The following is a 19,762-nucleotide window of genomic DNA, read 5'->3' as shown; positions in this document are numbered from 1 at the left end:
TGATCCATGTCCCATTTACTAACATGGAGGTGGCATGGTTAATGACCTGTACTGCAGCCAACCACCAGAGGGTGATCAAGGGAATTTGGCTTCACTTTAGTGGAGCTGTCATGTCGTCCATCTTTATTCACAGTCTATGGGTGAAACATAAAGTAATTTTGGCCGTTGTTTAGCTGATGCAGATTCCTATCGTTGCCCCATTTTTTAAAAAGTGAATGAAATGAATGACGACGTTCTGATCTGACTCCATTCATGAACTGGTCTCCCATCAGGTCTGAGTCAGAGGCCCACAGTGATGATTCCACCTCTGACGGAAGGACAGCTGACCACACTGACCTGCACTGCTCCTGGTCTCTGCTCTGGATCTGAACCTACATTCACCTGGAGGTGGCGAGGAAGAGGAGAGAGCAACGCTGACCTCACAGGAAACATCACGGCATTCAAAACTGAGAACGTGGCTGAGTTCGCTAAGAGACGCAGCTCGACTCTGTCCTTCTCCCCTTCAGCTGAACATCACGGAACCAGCATCACCTGCACGGTCCTCTTCCAAGGAAACGTGAGCACAGAGGAGACGGCAACTCTGAGTGTGAGCTGTGAGTAGAACTTCTTAATTTCTGAGGGGCTGAATTTACAACAGGAAACTTTGTGCTTTAACCACATTATATGACTGTGCAACGTCTGTTTATCTATCGTAGATGTGAAGGAAGTCAGATTAACCCAAAATGTGTTAGTGAGGGCGAGACTCTGACTCTGAAGTGAAGTGTTGAAGGTTTCCTTCCATCGCTGATCACGTGGACTAAAGTTTTTGACCAAAGCAGCAGAAATGGAACAGGAACAACTCTGCGGAAAACCCCAATCAATGACTTGCTCTATTACAAAGAAGAAAGAGGAACTTCCACTCTCTCTATCTTTAATGTCACAGCAGAGCTCAGGGCTCTTGTTTCAAAGGCTTTGTCCCCCCAACTTTTTCTTAGTACATTAAATCGTATGGGCTGGACTGATGAAGAGGAGTTTCTACTATTTCAACATGACTTAAGTGTCCTGTTAAGTGTTCATAACTTGATTTATTTAAATAGCTCTTCTAAAAACAACGTTACAAAGTGCTCCCGATATAACATATATAGTAACAACACATCAAAATATGAAGATACATTTAATAACAATTAAAAATGTCTCGTAATTCACCTGGTCTTGATGTAAAGGAAAATGTGTTGTTGACACTGAGGGAAGAAAAACAATAAAATCATAATGTTCCTTCTTTGAAGAAGATTCTGAGTGTTTCAGCTGCGGCTTTATGTTTTAAACAAACAAATCAGAAAAAATCTTCCATAAAAAAAATTGTCAATGCAGCAGAAAAATCTTCTCATGTATTTTCTCAGTGATCCAGTTTTTTCATTAATTTGTACTTCTGATAGTTGAAACAACAGCACATCAGGAATTTATAACCGTAAGAACTTAAATGATATATTCTACATTACTGTGTATAAAGTAAATACTGATCAGACCTGCTGGTTCCAAAAAGAAGAAAAAATTACTCCACAATATGATGTCATTCAAAATAAGGTTTAGCAAACCTGATCAGAAATAAGTAAAAAAATGGAACACTTACCCAAAATCAGTGGCTGTTAGGGTTAACCCTTTTCTAGGAAGAGAAATTGCTGAGAGAAAAATTGAAAGTTTCATCAGGAGAATCTAAAGCCAGTCTGTTTTATCTTTTATTGTTTCAATGCCCATTAACTGGTGCGAAAATACGTTTCAAAACACACACACATCACGGAGTCGGCAGAGAAGCAGGAGCTTGACGGGAGGAGCTCCGTGATGCTGAGCTGCTTCAGTCACAGCTTTCCCCCAGTCCAACACTACTCATGGTACAGGAAGAGTCAGGGAGAGGAACAGGATGAACTTGTGTCCGAGCATCAAAACCACACAGTGTACTCAAACCAGTCAGGAGTCTACTACTGCATCGCTCAAAATGAAGTAGATCAAAGTTTGTCTGATCCCGTCCATCTGTTTGAACGCGAGTGAATTTCAAGGCCTTATAACTGTGTGTTTTATTGTTCAGGAGACATGTGGGAGGTTTGTATCAGATCATGTTTTCTGGTTGTCCATCAGTACATCCCATTTCCTACATCCTTCGCACAAAAACAAAATAAGAATCAAGGAGTAAATGATTTGATTTCGGTAGCCAAAGGTGAAGCTCGATATGATGCTCTCTCTCTTTTAGCCACAGGAAACTCTCTGCACATCCTGAAGTTCCTCGTTCCTGCTCTATTTGTCCTGATTATCATCATTTTAATCGTCATAGTTTTAAGGTGAATGAATAAGAAGTGCATTTGATTAAATAAATACATTTCAGAGATGGTCCGGCATGTGTAACCACATCATGTCCCTCTATGTTTTCAGACTCAGGAGGAAAAAATCTATTCAACAAGGAACAACAAACACCAAATCCCCTTCTGGTTTTTCGGAGCAGTTGAGTCGTCCAGACGCCCCTGAACACCAGCCTCTTCCAGACAGCACGTAAGACCACACCCACTCAACACACTGTCCCCACCCAGGACAAGGATCATCATGTTGGACAGAGTCAGACATGGCTGCTGCTCATGCTATAGTCAAAGCATCCATTTATGTTCTATATCCTCCGACATGAATAGCACAATGAAAGTCTGCCCTGTTATTTATAATAGTCATTCACTCTGTATGCATATGTTTATTCTTACATATCTTTTATATTCCACAGGCCTCCGACCGACATCAACCTTGTTTACAGCCTTTTGAATCTGCCCCAGGTGAGTCCCAGGTTGAGACACTTTAAACTAGAAAACAATAAGTTAAAACAGTCTTTAAACAGAGACTTTAGTAAAACTCAAGAAGATTTATATTAAAAAGAGTTTAATTCAAAGTGTCGAGTCATGGTGGCCTGTTGTCAGAACCGTGTCGTAGCACAATAGATTTTTTTAATTATTTAACAACCAGTTGTTGAAACTTCAACATTTATATCTAATTGGCTTTATGTATATTGAAATCGTAGGAAACAGTGATAAAGGAGAGTACAGGTCTAAGATTCAGGATATTTAAGCCTCTGCCTGATCACTTCTAACCTGTTACAGCTGTAAAACTACTGATTCTTCCAAATACTCTAAAGCAAATCTAAATATATCTACTTAACAAATCTAGAAAAATCTGTGTAAAAAACAACAAAAATGGTTGATTTTCAGTGTTTACGAATTGAAAACATAATTAAAATGCAGTTTGTAGTTGTACTGCATCTCAGAACCATATGTACATCAATATATAACGTTCATGACTTAAATGTACAGACATGTAGCTGACATGTTGAGAGTACGTGAGAGTAAAGGTGATCAATAACAATCATGGTTTGTGCCAACTGTAGGGGCGTGCTTAGGCCCGATTTAAGCTTGTCTATTCATTCTGTTGGGAGAACTGCTACTCGATAGACATAAGTGTTATAACTCTCCTAAGAAATTGTTTCTCAACCAGCGAACGTGGTAAAGTTGACTGTTATTGCAATTAATTGTTTTGGCTATTATGCCAATTCATTTTTCTTATTACAAAGTATTTGTTTTTCACTCTTTTGTTTTATTTCATAGTGTCATTATTAATGCTGCCCTTTTGGGCCTTCTTTTTGGGAAAACAAAAATTCCCATCACACAAACTACATCTCCAACACCTCCTGAGAGTTTTTCTACCTAGGTCAACCGCTCTTGTACATCTCTCTTTAACACGCATGCACAGGGGAAAACTACCTGCAGTTTCTAGCCCCAAGCCGGTTTCAAGGTTCCCCTCATCACCTTTACATTATTTTATATATATTTCTCTTATTTTAGATATTTTTCATGATATTCAAGAGTAATCTGGAAATGTGTTGAAATATCAAAGTTAATTTCGCAGACCCTCTGCAATGCCGTCACGGACCACCAAAGGGCCGCTGACCCCTGTTTGAAAACCCCTGCTCTAAAGTCATAATTTCAATAATATGTTATCAAATATGTTTTAATGGTGATATTACAAAGCATCCAAAGTCCCAGAATCTGTTATTTGTTTTATTTTGAGAACACACAATGCAAGGATCTGAAACAAGACAACAACATGTGCACATCATTTTTAAAAATTACGAATAAAATAATCTATCATGATATCTACAACCCCTCAAATTGACCATGTAGAGCTGCTGCCTTCCATCTTCTATCATCAGTATTAATCTGGCTCTACAGGCGGATGTGTCTTTTACTGTTCAAGCTGTTGCTTTTCCCTCCTTGTTCTTCCATATCCTGCCCTCACTGTTTGCCCTGTCAGTAGCTGTCTATCAGTGCACTTATATCTCAGTATACTGGGGCCAGTAATTAAAAGACAACCTGAACAGCATCCATTTTAGAGCATGAATGAAGAGATTCAGTTGCTGCTTGATAATCAATGATGTTTTCTGTCTAAATCTGCTCAGGCTGCCTCTGAACAAAACCCCACAAGACAGAAAGCTGGAAACACCGAGGAGGATTCTGTCAACTACGCTCCTCTGAACTTTAAGAATAATCTGAAGTGAGAATTTAATCTTTGTGTTACAATACCAGAACAAAAAAGTCGTTATTAATCAGCACATGTCATGTTGATATTTGTTTTTCAAGGAAGAAGCAAAGAAAGGTGGAAGAAGACTCCGTGTATGCGAAGGTGTCCAAGCCAACACGAGTTAAAAAGGTCAGGAACCGTGCCCTCTCATTTTGTTATATCAGTCCGTATATTTTGCTATTAGGTGAATTTAATCCAGAAATTGTAGCACAAATAATCTATAAACTACCTTCACTCTCATCCTAGAAGGAACCAGAGAACCTGCGGGACTATGATGACATTAGTGATGCAGCTGCACGTGCACCAACATCTCCAAATCTATTGGACGACCACACCAGTGAAGGTGAAGTGGAACTGAACTTTCCACAGGTGAGATTCACAGCAACGCCCCGACGTCAGACGACCAACAGAGACTCCAGCAGCTCACACCAAGATGAGAGTCTTTACTCTAACGTCAGGATTTGACCCGAGATGTTCTCGTCCTGCTTTTTACAGCTACCTCGGGCCTGAGGAAGTTTATATTCACAATAAGTCATCACAGAGAGTCTGAAGAGTTCATGTGTTAAATCGTGTTGCCATTAGGAATATTTTAAAACAAGTTAGCAAGAAGGCACAGAAGTTACATTACTGAGCTAAAATATAATATATCAATATTTAAAACTGTTAATTAAAGGTTCTGGAGAAAATAGTGAACAAAGCTAAATGTGAGGGATAAACAGTTTAAATCCTTATTTTGAAACTTAAAATGTAAATAATGTGAGTGTAAAATGATTGTATAATTAACTTTTTATATAATCTATATATATTTAAATGACATGCAGTTAGATAAGAAATGCTGAGAATCACTGCTGAATGTTTTTTTTTGTGCTTTCCAGTTTTGTGAACTTAATCCAAACCCACACACATGAAATGTAAATATCCTGTTGCTCAAAATAAAATGAAATATGTTGGAACAAATGATGAACTTTAAGTTTATTGACATTATTGTTGGATTTGTGAACATGTCACAGTGTGAAAGAGTTTCAGGAACATGCATGTACACACAAAATGCATTGCGTCAAGAAAGCACATTATTTTGTGATGCATTTCTATCAACGGACCATTTAAACCTTAAGTTACGTCTTGAAAAAGAACACATGCATGTGAGCAGGCACGTGCACAAATTTCACCCCGACATGCTCGGCGGCGCTCACTAGAGACAGGGAGAGAGATACTGACAGACAGACAGACAGACAGACAGACAGACAGATAGAGAATTTAAAGGCAGTTTTACTGTTCTACTATTTATTTATTATTTTTATTTTTAATTTCATAAATAATTTTGGCAATTGGTGCCCTTTTTTTTGGTTTGAGCACCTGCCGCCCAAAATGTCTATGCACGTGCCTGCATGTGACTGAGGTGTAATGTTTCTAAATGTCTTCTTACAGTTTTTCACAATTGTTAACACACGTTTTTCAAAACAATAACGGCTTTCTCAAAACTGCACACAGACAACTGAAAACCTCACACACAAAATGCTAAACCTGACACTCCCTTTGCAAGATGACTCTTTGCCATCAAATCTCTTAACTGTTCACAAAATGGAACTCGTGTTTTCATTTGGTACACACAGCCATATTTTCAAATGACACACACATACCATTCATTGGGAACATACAACTAAGCATTTGCTTGCACACTATCAAGCATTTACAGCACACTGAAGTGCAAAATTGAAAACACAATCAAAATGGAACACACCATATGAATGAATGAGCCATTTCTCCTTTTGTAAAATGTCTCAGTGTAGGCCTACTTTTTTCATAGACAAACATAAAACAGCACACAAATATGCAGCATAAAAAGGTTTATTTCGGTACACACAGAAAACAGTACAGAACTGTAAACCGTCCTACTCAACCCCGCCCCCCCTTCACAAAAATTACAGTTTTTCACAATCGTTAACACACGTTTTTCAAAACAATAACGGCTTTCTCAAAACTGTACACAGAAAACTAAAAAACTCACACACACAATGCTGACAGGCCTCGACACTCACGTCGCCACAGGCCTCCTCCATGGCCTGGAGCAGTGGGACCCGGTCCGGTGGGTTCCGTTCATACACCTTCCACCTCCAAGCTGAAAATAATTCCTCAATGGGATTCAGGAAAGGAGAATAAGGTGGAAGGTATAGAACGGAAAAATGTGGGTGGTCCTGGAACTACTCCCGCACTTGAAAGCTCACATTGTCCCGGATGACAACGTGATTGATCCACTGTGGGTCATCTGTCTGGTCAGGTGGTACCAGCAGGTCATGCAGGCCATCCAGGAAGACGAGGAGACGGGCAGCGTTATAGGCCCCTAGGTGGGTGTGACGGTGCAACACCCCATGGTGATTCATTGCAGCACACATTGTGATGTTCCCACCACGCTGGCCGGGGACCTGAACACTGGCCCGCTGGCCAATGACGTTTCTGCCCCGTCACCTCCTCTTCACCAGGTTGAATCCCACCTCATCAATAAAGATATATAAGATGTACTGGTACAGCACATGAGCTGTGTCATGCGCCTGGATCCGCTGATTCAGACAGCATGAGAATGCAAGTTACAGTATGGACACAGAGAGGTCAACACAGTGGGCTACAGTGAGACACTGTAGAAAAGGAACAATATTGGATTACAGGTACAATACATGCATGTGTCAGTGCTGATTGTTGGTACTTACAAGCACAAACTCTCACTGTAACTCCTTGATGGCTGTGTTCCGTTTGAATGGGACCTGGAACACTTGTTTCATCCACATGGCATTCCTATGAAGAATACGGTCCAATGTAGGGAGGCTGACGGTCTGGACGTTTCTAAATGTAGCATGGTCAGCCAGGATCCTAGTTTTAATTTGTCTGAGTGTGATAGAGTTGTTCTCACGAACCATATCTACAGTTTCAGTCTCCTGTTCAGCTGTGTAAATGCAGTGAAATTGCTCAACAGACCTGAATGTTTAGAGATTTGAGTATTTGTGTGTTGTAGGTTGATGCTTGGAGAATTTACTTGAGAAGTGTGTGCAACAACTGAACATTGTGTGTAGTGTTTTGACAACAAGGTGATGTGTAATTGACATCAGAGTGTAATGAAGGAAATCAGAGTCTAATGCAGATAAGGGAGTGTGAAGTAGTGCCAAATTGGGTTGAGCGATTGGTACATGAAGTGAAGGTTGTGCAAATTGTGCAGAATTTTCGCTTTTTGTGTGTTAACAACTGAGAAAAACTATTTCCTGTCTCAAACTTGGCCTAGAGAACCAGTCTGAACTGGCTCGGACAAACGGCCTTAGTTCTTCTATATAAGATCATTGCATTTGACTGTTCTCCATCTTCACTGAGATCCCTGTGACTCTCTTTGTTGATCCTTTCTGCAGAAAGCTCCTATTAAAATACACAAAGACAAATATGGTGTTCCAACCTCTTACACATCACAGTGTGAACCTGTCGATGTGCACAGGAAAAACATTTCTCAGCAGTGACTTCCTTAAACTGTTGAGTGTGATAATTGGGGAGTAGACAGAAAAGCAACAAGAGCAGAAGTCACTTCAGAGCAGAAACAGAGAGAGAGGGAGAGAGAAAGGTAAAATACAACATTTAACTAATGCTTAACATATATAATGTTCTGAAATGTAAAGGTTTATGTAACCATCTTTGCCTCATTCCTGGCTCTGCTGGTGAAGTGAAGGTGTGAGATGTAAATCGATTCAGAGCTGCTGCTTGTTCTCCTAAAAGAGCGACTCAAGGAAAATCCAAACGTGCAACATCCTTTATTAAGACGATGATTTCGATGGTAGACTGTCCTCTGGTTCCGTTACTGTATGTTCTGTGTCAGGTTCGTTGGAGGAAGAAGAAGAAGAAGAGATGTTTGTTCTCATCTGGGCGACTCTGCTTTTCTCTGTGAGAGTCAGCGATGCTGAGACAGGTATTCACTTTTTATTTTACTTAAACGCCAACTTTATAGTTATGAAGAAAATAGGTGGAAATAGTTTGCCATTAAAAAGATTTGCTACTGACAAGGTTTAATTTGGGATTAGGATTTCAACTATACATTTGTTTTCCAAAGTATTATACGTTGATTATTGGAATTCCTCTGTGTCGTGTTTGCTCACATCATTTCATATATATATATATATATATATATCACCTGCACGGTCCTTTTCCAAGGACACGTGAGCACAGAGGAGACTGCGACTCTGAGTGTGACCTGTGAGTAGAACTACTTCATTTCTGATTGGCTGAATTTTACAAATGAAACTTTTTTCTTAACCACATTATATGACTGTGAAACGTTTGTTTATCTATCGTAGATGTGACGGAAGTCAGATTAACCCAAAATGTGTTAGTGAGGGCAAGACTCTGACTCTGAAGTGCACTGTTGAAGGTTTCCTTCCATCGCGGATCACGTGGACTAAAGTTTCTGATCAAAGCAGCAGAAATGGAACAGGAACAACTCTGCGGAAAACCACAATCAATGACTTGCTCTATTAAAAGAAGAAAGAGGAACTGCCACTCTCTCTATCTTTAATGTCACAGCAGAGCTATGGGCTCTTGTTTCAAAGGCTTTGTCCCCCAACTTTTTCTTAGTACATTAAATCGTATGGGCTGGACTGATGAAGAGGAGTTTAGGAGCTTCAAGAGAGGAGCTCCCTTTACCACAGATTGTTGGATCTTTTGCTCTAGATAACTTTTACATTGACAAGAAACCTATATAACACAGACTAGAGGGAAGAACAACAATAAAATCATAATGTGCCTTCTTTAAAGAAGATTCTGCTTCCTCTCTACAGACCCGCCCACTGAACCTATACTGTCTATGAGGTCTGAGGTCACAGAAGGTCAGACCATCACCATCAGCTGCACTGTTGAAAGTTTCCCACAGTCAACTCTCACCTTGATGAGGATCAACACAAATAATCAGGCTGAAATAATCCCTGAAGAAAATCTGTATTCACGACCCATCAACTCTCTCTACCACACGTTTACTGTGACTTCAGCCGACGCTGGCTGGTACGTCTGCCGTGCCCAGAACACTGAGGGCTCAAAGAACAGCAAGCAGAAGGAGTTGGTGGTGAAATGTGAGTGTTTCAGCTGCAGCTTTATGTTTTAAACAAACAAATCAGACAAAATCTTCCACAAAAAAAATTGTCAATGCAGCAGAAAAATCTTCTCATGTATTTCTTCAGTAATCCATTTTTTTCATAAATTTTTACTTCTGACAGTTGAAACAACAGCACCTCAGGAATTTATAACCGAAAGTACTTAAATCTCAGGGCTCTTGTTTCAAAAGCTTTGTCCCCAAACTTTGTCTTCATGTATAGATTTAGTTTGAATTCTGAACTAAAATCTTCTGCATAGTTTTCACAATATTACATTCTTAGTGGACCGTCACTCACATAGCAAGTGTCTTGGTCCAGATTTGTCCTGAGTCACGAGAAGACCAGAAGTGATGGATCATTGCCTGAAGTGGCCCACATCCGTGTGCTATCTGGGTTGTGAATTAACCTGAAAGAATCTTCTGTTTCAGATTCACCTGTTGTTGAGATAAAGGTCATTTCACTTGGGTCCTTTTTCCAGATAAGCCGAGGAAGACGAGCATTTCTGTCAGTGGCTCTTCTGATAACCAAGTGAAAGTTGGTGGTTCTCTCACGTTAACCTGTGACACCGATGCCAATCCTGCCCCGACGACTTACTCCTGGTCCCGCAGCAAAAATCAACAAACTGACTCTTGGTGGAAGAACACAAACAGACGAGAGCTGAGTTTAACAATACAAAGAGCAGATGAAGCTTGTTACAGATGCAGCTCCTCAAACCTCATTGGTGGAGGGGATAAGAGTCAACCAGTGTGCATACAAGTACTGTGTAAGTACTGTGATGTTTCCGATCATTTTTATGTAATTCAAATACTTTGATCATCTGCTTCCAGCTTGTCTGTGAAATGTCAGCTTTAAACTACTGTGCTGCTTATTTTAATTATGAATTAAAATACTACACTTGTAATGGAGTATTTTTGCTCTGCGATATTTCTACTTTTACTTAAATCTCTGTAATTCATCCACCAGAGTAAAGTATAATTATGTTGATATGAAGCCTTGTGACTCCCAGTAATTATACGGTTTCTGATAGTATACATTTTGGTTTCATGCAATGTTCTATTTTCACCGGTTTGCATGTTATTGTGATCCCTAATCCACTGTCTCCAAACTTACCTTGATTTACATCCTGATGAAACATAAAAACATATATTATGCAGGTTATTCTATGTTATAAAGACCATTATATTGGACAGTGGTTAAATCTGACAGTTCTCTGTTTTCTATATCTTTGGTTACTGCAGACAGTCCCAACCATGTGACAGTTCAAGCCAATCCTGGTCTTGATGTGAATGAAAATGGGTCGTTGACACTGAGCTGTTCTGCCGAGTCCAACCCACCAGTGAGCTCTGTCACCTGGAGGAAGACGACTGATGGGAGAGAGGAAATCATCCAACAGACTCAGACTCAGACCTTCAGGGTGAATTCAGCCAGTCCCTCTGACAGTGGACTGTACAGCTGTGAAGCCACCAATGACATTGGAAGTGGAAAGTCACAGCCAGCTGAGGTTAAAGTCAGATGTAAGTAGAATGATGCACTTGTGATGGTGAATGGATAAACAAGGAGGATATATTCTACATTACTGTGTATAAAGTAAATACTGATCAGACGTGCTGGTTCCAAAAAGAAGAAAACATTACTCCACAATGTCAAAAACATCACAGGGTTCTTTTAACTATGGTGTAAATTAATTAATTCATTAAACTTATCCAACATTTCGTTGAACTGAAAACGTCTATTTCAACATGACTAAAGTGGCCTGTTGTCATAACTTGATTTATTTAAATAGCACTTCTCAAAACAACGTTACAAAGGGCTTCCCAAATAACTAAAAAAGTAAAAACACATCAAAATATGAATATAAATTAAAATAACAAATTAAAAATTTTTCAAAAAGAAAAAAGAAAAGAAAAAAACTAGAGGTATGTAAATTATAGAGCGAAGTAAGATAAAAGTATTAGTTTTAGTTTTAAGCTAGTCAGGGTGTTGCAGAGCTTCCTGGTTCTTATTTCTAAAACTCTGTTCCCAAACTTTGTCTTAGTACAAAAGCTTTGTTTATTATTTAACGACATTTCAAGTCGTTTATACTTCAAAAATCTATTTAAGATAGACTTTTTGAACAAATCATTCAAAATAACGTTTAGCAAACCTGCAGAAAAAAAAGGAACAGTAACACTAAATCAGTGGCTGTAGTTTGCTTCAAAGAGAGATTGTTGAGAAAAAAATTGGAAGTTTCACCAGGTGAATCTGAAGCCAGTCTGTTTTATACTCCCATTTAAAGTTTCACATTCTTCTCAGTCTGGCTTTAAAGATTTGTTGTGTTATTCATTTTTGATCTGTGATGATGTTCAGAAAATGACGTTGTCTTTTCTCCTGAATTTCCCGTCTAGTTGCACACACACACATCATGGAGTCGGCAGAAAAGCAGGAGCTTGACGGGAGGAGCTCCGTGATGCTGAGCTGCTTCAGTCACATCTTTCCCCCAGTCAAACACTACTCATGGTACAGGAGGAGTCAGGGAGAGGAGAGGATGGAAATTGTGTCCAAGCATCAAAACCACACAGTGTACTCAAACCAGCCAGGAGTCTACTACTGCATCGCACAAAATGAAGTAGATCATGCTTTGTCTGATCCCGTCCATCTGTTTGAACGTGAGTGAATTTCAAGACCTTATAACTGTGTGTGTTTTATTGCTCAGGAGACATGTGGGAGGTTTATATCAGATCATGTTTTCTGTTTGTCCGTCAGTACATCCTATGTTTGTGAACGTGACATCTCCAGAAGGTCTTGAGGGAATTTCTTTCAACTTAAAATGTAAATGTTCAATGTGATTCAGGAATGAAATTATAAGAATGTGGAGGTCAAAGGTTAAGATTGTGTCCTCACAAAACTGTGAATTCACAAAGCATACTTTTGCCTTGTAAAAGCAATACCCACGTAACGCCTTGAGGGAACAAACACACAATTAGACTCAAGGAGTTAGTGATTTGATTTGGCAGTCAAAGGTCAAAGGTCAAGGTCAAAAGTGGCCTCACAAAACACGTATCTTGTCCTCTTGATAGTCATTTTACAAAACCGCCTTTAGAGAAATTCCTCAACTTTCAATGAGAACTCAAAACTGTGAAGTGATTAGATATCAGTGGTCAAAGGTCACAGTGGCCTCATCAGAATCTTGGTTGATGGAGGTAAACAACTACAGAACAGTATTTCTAGTTCAGTCTTAAATAAATATCTGCACAAGGAATAAAGTTTAAACTAATTCTCCATGTTCACAAGTCTATATGATGCTCTCTCTCTTATGACCACAGGAAACTATCTGGAGAACCTGAGGTTCCTCATTGTTGCTCTACTTCTCCTGATGATTATCAGTGTAATTGTGGTAAATTTAAGGTGAATGAATAAGAAGTGCATTTGATCAAATTAAATAAATACATTTCAGAGATGGTCTGGCTTGTTATACCACATCATGTCCCTCTATGTTTTCAGATACTGGAGGAAATCTGTTCAACAAGGAACAACAAACAATGAATCCCCTTCTGGTTTTTTGGTAATGACACATTTGTTTGATCTTAAAAATCTATTTCTAATTGACTATTTGAATATTGGAAATCATAGCAAACAGTGATTATGGAGAGTACAGTTATAAGATTTAGGATATTTAAGCCTCTGCCTCATCACTTCTGACCTGTTACAGCTCTAAAACTACTAATTCTTCTAAATACTCTAAATTATGTCATAATTTCAATAATATGTAATCAAATATGTTTTAATGGTGATATTACAAAGCCTCCAAAGTCCCAGAATGTTTTGTTAATTTTATGTTAAGAACACAAGATCCAAGGATCTGAAACAAAACAACAACATGTGCACATTAGATTTTAAAATGATATAAAATAATCTGTCAGGATATTTACAACCCCTCAAATTGACCATGTAGAGCCACTGCCTTCCATCTTCTATCATCAGTAATAATCTGGCTCTACAGGCAGATGTGTCTTTTACTGTTCAAGCTGTTGCTTTCCCCTCCTTGTTCTTCCGTATCCTGCCCTCACTGTTTGCCCTGTCAGTAGCTGTCTATCAGTGCACTTATATCTCAGTATACTGGGGCCAATAGTTAAAAGACAACCTGTACAGCATCCATTTTAGAGCCTGAATGAAGAGATTCAGTTGCTGCTGGATAATCATGTGGTTAGAGGAAACAAAAATCGTCAGAAGATGAAACCTCCCCTTCACCCATTTATTCTGTGCAACAAACAAAACAATTAAATCAAGAAAAATGTCTTCAAGTCCTTAGAGAATCAGATGTGAGTCTTTTAGGAACTTTATTGTGACTTACATCCAGAGAGTGTCACTCAAATAATCTATAAACTACCTCCGCTCTCATCCTAGAATGAACCAGAGAGCCTGCAGGACTATGAAAACATTAGTGATGCAGCTGCACGTGCACCAATATCTCCAACTCTATTTGACGACCACACCAGTGAAGGTGAAGTGGAGCTGAACTTTCCACAGGTGAGATTCACAGCGACGCCCCGACGTCAGACGACCAACAGAGACTCCAGCAGCTCACACCAAGATGAGAGTTAATACTCTGACGTCAGGATTTGACCTGAGATGTTCTCGTCCTGCTTTTTACAGCTACCTCGGGCCTGAGGAAGTTTATATTCACAATAAGTCATCACAGAGAGTCTGAAGAGTTCATGTGTTAAATCGTGTCGCCATTTGGAGCATTTTAAAACTAGTTAGAAAGAAGGCATAGAAGTTACATTACTGAGCTTAAATATAATATATCAATATTTAAAACTGTTAATTAAAGGTTCTGGAGAAAATAGTGAACAAAGCTAAATGTGAGGGATAAACGGTTAAAATCCTTATTTTGCAACTTAAAATGTAAAATTATTGTATTCATAACTTTTTATATAATCTATATATATAAATGAAATGCAGTTAGATAAGAAACGCTGAGAATCACTGCTGAATGTTTTTTTTGTGCTTTCCAGTGTTGTGAACTTAATCCAAACCCACACACCTGAAATGTAAATATCCTGTTGCTCAAAATAAAATGAAATATGTTTGAACAAATGATGAACTTTAAGTTTATTGACATTATTGTTGGATTTGTGAACATGTCACAGTGTGAAAGAGTTTCGGGAACATGCATGTACACACAAAATGCATTGCGTCAAGAAAGCACATTATTTTGTGATGCATTTCTATCAACGGACCATTTAAACCTTAAATTACGTCTTGAAAAAGAACACATGCATTAGAGCAGGCACGTGCACAGATAGACAGTGGTGCTCAAGCACCGGCCCTTTTGCACTGGATGAGAAAAGTGCCCCTTATGCTGGAGCCCAATTTTTTCTTCATTCATCAATAGTTAAAAATAAAAAATACTCTCTCTGTCATAAATTTCCCCAAAATTTGTTTTGATATCTGACGGGAAATTTATTTGAGTTCTTGTCAGAATTTCTCCCAGACATGCTCCGCGGCGCTCACAAGAGAGAGGGAGAGAGATACAGGCAGACAGACAGACAGACAGGCAGAGTATTTAAAAGCTGTTTTACTGTTCTACAAATTAGACAAGTTCAGGAGTTTTGTTCCATTTAAAATCGTCATTATTGAAAAGAAGGTAGGTCTTAAGTTGAGCTACATGACAGTCTGGTGAGATATATTGTGGTATATTATTAGTGTAATGCTGCTTATGATTCATCTCTGTCAGTTGGCCTTGTTTTGTCTGTTTTTGCCTGTTATTCATTTATTTATTCAATTTGATAATTTGAGTTAGTTTGTTAACAAAAATAAATATATAAGTTGAAAATATCCTACTGTGTTTTTTATTTATTATTATTATTTTTAATTTCATAAATAATTTTGGCAATGGGTGCCCTTTTTTTGGTTTGAGCACCTGCTGCCCAAAATGTCTATGCACGTGCCTGCATGTGACTGAGGTGTAATGTTTCTAAATGTCTTCTTAATTTGTTGGGTCTCATAGACATTTCAGACATAAAATCCACACTGGTCTCTCCTCATGTCCTACTGCATTGACTGTGAACCCAAGAGCAAGACAGGCTTCATCGTACTTTCTGCAGAGGGGCTGAAGAGCTGCGGGTATGCCTCCGCGCCCCACCGGTGGGGGGCGCCAAATAGTTTGAGAATCACTGGTATAGTCCATGAGATCTGTGTTAAGAGGTCTCGCTTACGTGTGGTAAGATTATTATTTGATGTCTGCTGTCTCTTAAGATCAACAGATGGCCGGGCATCTCAGACCAGTTCCAGTTCTTCACCACCTCAACAAAGCACCAGCAGCACCAGCAGCACCAGCAGCAGCCCCAGCCCCCTTTTGTTCATTCATCCGTTGCCCATGTTTCTCTTTCCCTGGGTTATTAGGGCCCGAGCACGACAGTGCAAGGAGCTGTTATTACAGTTTTTCACAATTGTTAACACACGTTTTTCAAAACAATAACGGCTTTCTCAAAACTGCACACAGACAACTGAAAACCTCACACACAAAATGCTATACCTGACACTCCCTTTGCAAGATGACTCTTTGCCATCAAATCTCTTACCTGTTCACAAAATGGAACTCGTGTTTTCATTTGGTACACACAGCCATATTTTCAAATGACACACACACTATTGCACACTATCAAGCATTTACAGCACACTGAAGTGTAAAATTGAAAACACAATCATCAAAATGGAACACACCATATGAATGAATGAGCCATTTCTCCTTTTGTAAAATGTCTCAGTGTAGGCCTACTTTTTTCATAGACAAACATAAAACGGAACACAAATATGCAGCATAAATAGGTTTATTTCGGTACACACAGAGTACAGAACTGTAAACCGGCCTACTCAACCCCCCCCCCCCCCCCCCTCACAAACATTACAGTTTTTCACAATCGTTAACACACGTTTTTCAAAACAATAACGGCTTTCTCAAAACTGCACACAGAAAACTAAAAACCTCACACACACAATGCTGACAGGCCTCGACACTCACGTCGCCACAGGCCTCCTCCATGGCCTGGAGCAGTGGGACCCGGTCCTGTGGGTTCCGTTCATATACCTTCCACCTCCAAGCTGAAAAGAATTCCTCAATGGGATTCAGGAAAGGAAAATAAGGTGGAAGGTATAGAATGGAAAAATGTGGGTGGTCCTGGAACCACTCCCACATTTGAAAGCTCACATTGTCCCGGATGACAACGTGATTGATCCACTGTGGGTCATCTGTCTGGTCAGGTGGTACCAGCAGGTCATGCAGGCCATCCAGGAAGACGAGGAGACGGGCAGCGTTATAGGCCCCTAGGTGGGCATGACGGTGCAACATCCCATGGGGATTCATTGCAGCACACATTGTGATGTTCCCACCACGCTGACCGGGGACCTCAACAATGGCCCGCTGGCCAATGACGTTTCTGCCCCGTCACCTCCTCTTCACCAGGTTGAATCCCACCTCATCAATAAAGATATATAAGATGTACTGGTACAACACATGAGCTGTGTCATGCGCCTGATTCAGGCGCATGACACAGACAGCATGAGAATGCAAGTTACAGTATGGACACAGAGAGGTCAACACAGTGGGCTACAGTGAGACACTGTAGAAAAGGAACAATATTGGATTACAGGTACAATACATGCATGTGTCAGTGCTGGATGTTGGTACTTACAAGTACAAACTCTCACCATAACTCCTTGATGGCTGTGTTCCGTTCTAATGGGACCCTGAACACTTGTTTCATCAGCATGGCATTCCTATGAAGAATACGGTCCAATGTAGGGAGGCTGAGGGTCTGGACGTTTCTAAATGTAGCATGGTCAGCCAGGATCCTAGTTTTTATTTGTCTGAGTGTGATAGAGTTGTTCTCACGAACCATATCTACAGTTTCAGTTTCCTGTTCAGCTGTGTAAATGCTGTGAAATTGCTCAACAGACCTGAATGTTTAGAGATTTGAGTATTTGTGTGTTGTAGGTTGATGCTTTGAGATTTTACTTGAGAAGTGTGTGCAACAACTGAACATTGTGTGTAGTGTTTTGACAACAAGGTGATGTGTAATTGACATCAGAGTGTAAAGAAGGAAAGTCAGAGTCCGATGCAGATAAGGGAGTGTGAAGTGGTGCCAAATTGGGTCGAGCGATTTGTACATGAAGTGAAGGTTGTGCAAATTGTGCAGAATTTTCGCTTTTTGTGTGTTAACCACTGAGAAAAACTAATTCCTGTCTCAAACTTGGCCTACAGAACCAGTCTGAACTGGCTCGGACAAACGGCCTTAGTTCTTCTATATAAGATCCTTGCATTTGACTGTTCTCCATCTTCACTGAGATCCCTGTGACTCTCTTTGTTGATCCTTTCTGCAGAAAGCTCCTATTAAAATACACAAAGACAAATATGGTGTTCCAGCCTCTTACACATCACAGTGTGTAAAAGCCTGTCGATGTGCACAGGAAAAACATTTCTCAGCAGTGACTTCCTTAAACGGTTGAGTGTGATAATTGGGGAGTAGACAGAAAAGCAACAAGAGCAGAAGTCACTTCAGAGCAGAAACAGAGAGAGAGGGAGAGAGAAAGGTAAAATACAACATTTAACTAATGCTTGATTTATATAATGTTCTGAACTGTAAAAGTTTATGTAACCATTTGTGCCACATTCCTGGCTCTGCTGGTGAAGGGAAGGTGTGAGATGTAAATCGATTCAGAGCTGCTGCTTGTTCTCCTAAAAGAGGAAAATCTGAACAGGCAGCATCCTTTATTAAGACGATGATTTCGATGGTAGACTGTCCTCTGGTTCCGTTACTGTATTTTCTGTGTCAGGTTCGTTGGAGGTAGAAGAAGAAGAGACGAACTTTCATCGAATCAGGATGTTTGTTCTCATCTGGGCGACTCTGCTTTTCTCTGTGAGATTTAGCGATGCTGAGACAGGTATTCACTTTTTATTTTACTTATATGCCAACTTTATGGTTATGAAGAAAATAGGTGGAAATAGTTTGCCATTAAAAAGATTTGCTACTGACAAGTTTTTAATTTGGAATTAGGATTTCAACTATACATTTGTTTTCCAAAGTATTATACGTTGATTATTGGAATTCCTCTGTGTCGTGTTTGCTGACCTCATTTCATATATATATATAAAACTGTGTAAAACTGACAGATTCACATATTCTATTTTTTTTTAAGTGGCCTTTCTTCTTTTTTGGTATATTTTAAAAGTTTAAATAATCTCTCTCCCTGTTTTTCTCTTAATGTTTGCATTAACAGGTTCTTCAGTGTCGGTGAAAACAAGTTGTCCGTTGACAGATTACTGTATCACTCTAGTTGAAGGAGAAATAACAGCAGAGGCCGGACTCTGTGTCGTGATACCATGCTCCTTCACTGTTCCTGAGGATATCAAAGTCTTACATATAGTTTGGTTTAAATGTAAATCGACTGAAGGGAACTGTGGTGATGGAGACAAGATTTTCAACAGTAACACCTTCAGCGATCAGGTTCAGTCGGAGTTTAAAGGACGAGTGTCACTGCTGGAGTCTGATGTGAGCCAGAAAAACTGCAGCATCATCGTCAATGACCTGAAGGAGTCGGACTCTGGAACATATCAACTCAGAGTTGAAGCTTCACCGAGTTCAGGTTCATATAATTTCCTCCAAAGAGCAACTGTCTCTGTTCAAGGTATGAACCATCCTGCTGTATGACATGTTTGGTGTTTTGGGGCCATAGGCTGCAAATAAACATGAACGACACTTCTCCATTTCCTTCCGTTGTACAAAATACGTGTGATGCCACGTTGCACTTTTGGTGTCAAAGTTTGCACAGTAGAGATGTTGTGATGTAGGGTGGTGTCAAAGTCCCATCAGTACATGGGCTCAACCGATTGTAAGACCAATTAAGATGTTTCATCCTGTTACAGAGGCTCACACCAAAAAACGTATTAGAAACAAACTTTCTGAAGAATTTGCAATTTAACAAACATCAGTGTGATATGATCTCCTGGAAGTGACGGAAACAGTTCTTGTGAAAAGTTCATTTGAGGTGAAGTTTGAGTTTTTGATCCATGTCCCATTTACTAA

The 19,762-nt window shown here is 39.6% G+C and overlaps 2 protein-coding genes and 2 long non-coding RNA genes across 5 annotated transcripts; all 4 read left to right on the top strand.

Annotated features, from left to right (window-relative positions):
• The first annotated feature begins 4 nt into the window (after positions 1–4).
• On the top strand, positions 5–5,480 carry LOC128450090 (uncharacterized). Of its 2 annotated transcripts, XM_053433538.1 has the most exons (6): positions 5–2,312; positions 2,404–2,520; positions 2,741–2,789; positions 4,463–4,557; positions 4,644–4,713; positions 4,831–5,480. In XM_053433538.1, the coding sequence occupies exons 1-6, from the start codon at positions 2,068–2,070 to the stop codon at positions 5,047–5,049; spliced, it is 795 nt and encodes a 264-aa protein (XP_053289513.1). In that variant the 5' UTR covers positions 5–2,067; the 3' UTR covers positions 5,050–5,480. The 2 variants fall into 2 exon arrangements, with proteins under 2 accessions (XP_053289513.1, XP_053289514.1); XM_053433539.1 differs by having other exon boundaries at positions 2,277–2,520.
• A 3,730-nt stretch (positions 5,481–9,210) lies between these two features.
• On the top strand, positions 9,211–10,536 carry LOC128449175 (B-cell receptor CD22). The gene is made up of 3 exons (XM_053432227.1): positions 9,211–9,677; positions 10,177–10,461; positions 10,526–10,536. The coding sequence occupies exons 1-3, from the start codon at positions 9,416–9,418 to the stop codon at positions 10,534–10,536; spliced, it is 558 nt and encodes a 185-aa protein (XP_053288202.1). The 5' UTR covers positions 9,211–9,415.
• Positions 10,537–10,843: 307 nt separating this feature from the next.
• Positions 10,844–14,777, top strand: LOC128449764 (uncharacterized). The gene is made up of 3 exons (XR_008339910.1): positions 10,844–11,212; positions 12,083–12,343; positions 13,001–14,777. It is a non-coding gene; the product is annotated as an uncharacterized LOC128449764 (long non-coding RNA).
• A 3,462-nt stretch (positions 14,778–18,239) lies between these two features.
• LOC128449424 (uncharacterized) lies at positions 18,240–19,435 on the top strand. The gene is made up of 3 exons (XR_008339870.1): positions 18,240–18,269; positions 18,513–18,620; positions 18,957–19,435. It is a non-coding gene; the product is annotated as an uncharacterized LOC128449424 (long non-coding RNA).
• Positions 19,436–19,762: the final 327 nt, after the last annotated feature.

The sequence above is a fragment of the Pleuronectes platessa genome, chromosome 10 (assembly GCF_947347685.1).
Source record: "Pleuronectes platessa chromosome 10, fPlePla1.1, whole genome shotgun sequence".
Classification (NCBI taxonomy): Eukaryota; Metazoa; Chordata; class Actinopteri; order Pleuronectiformes; family Pleuronectidae; genus Pleuronectes; species Pleuronectes platessa.
This window is presented reverse-complemented; position numbering and strand designations above follow the sequence as displayed.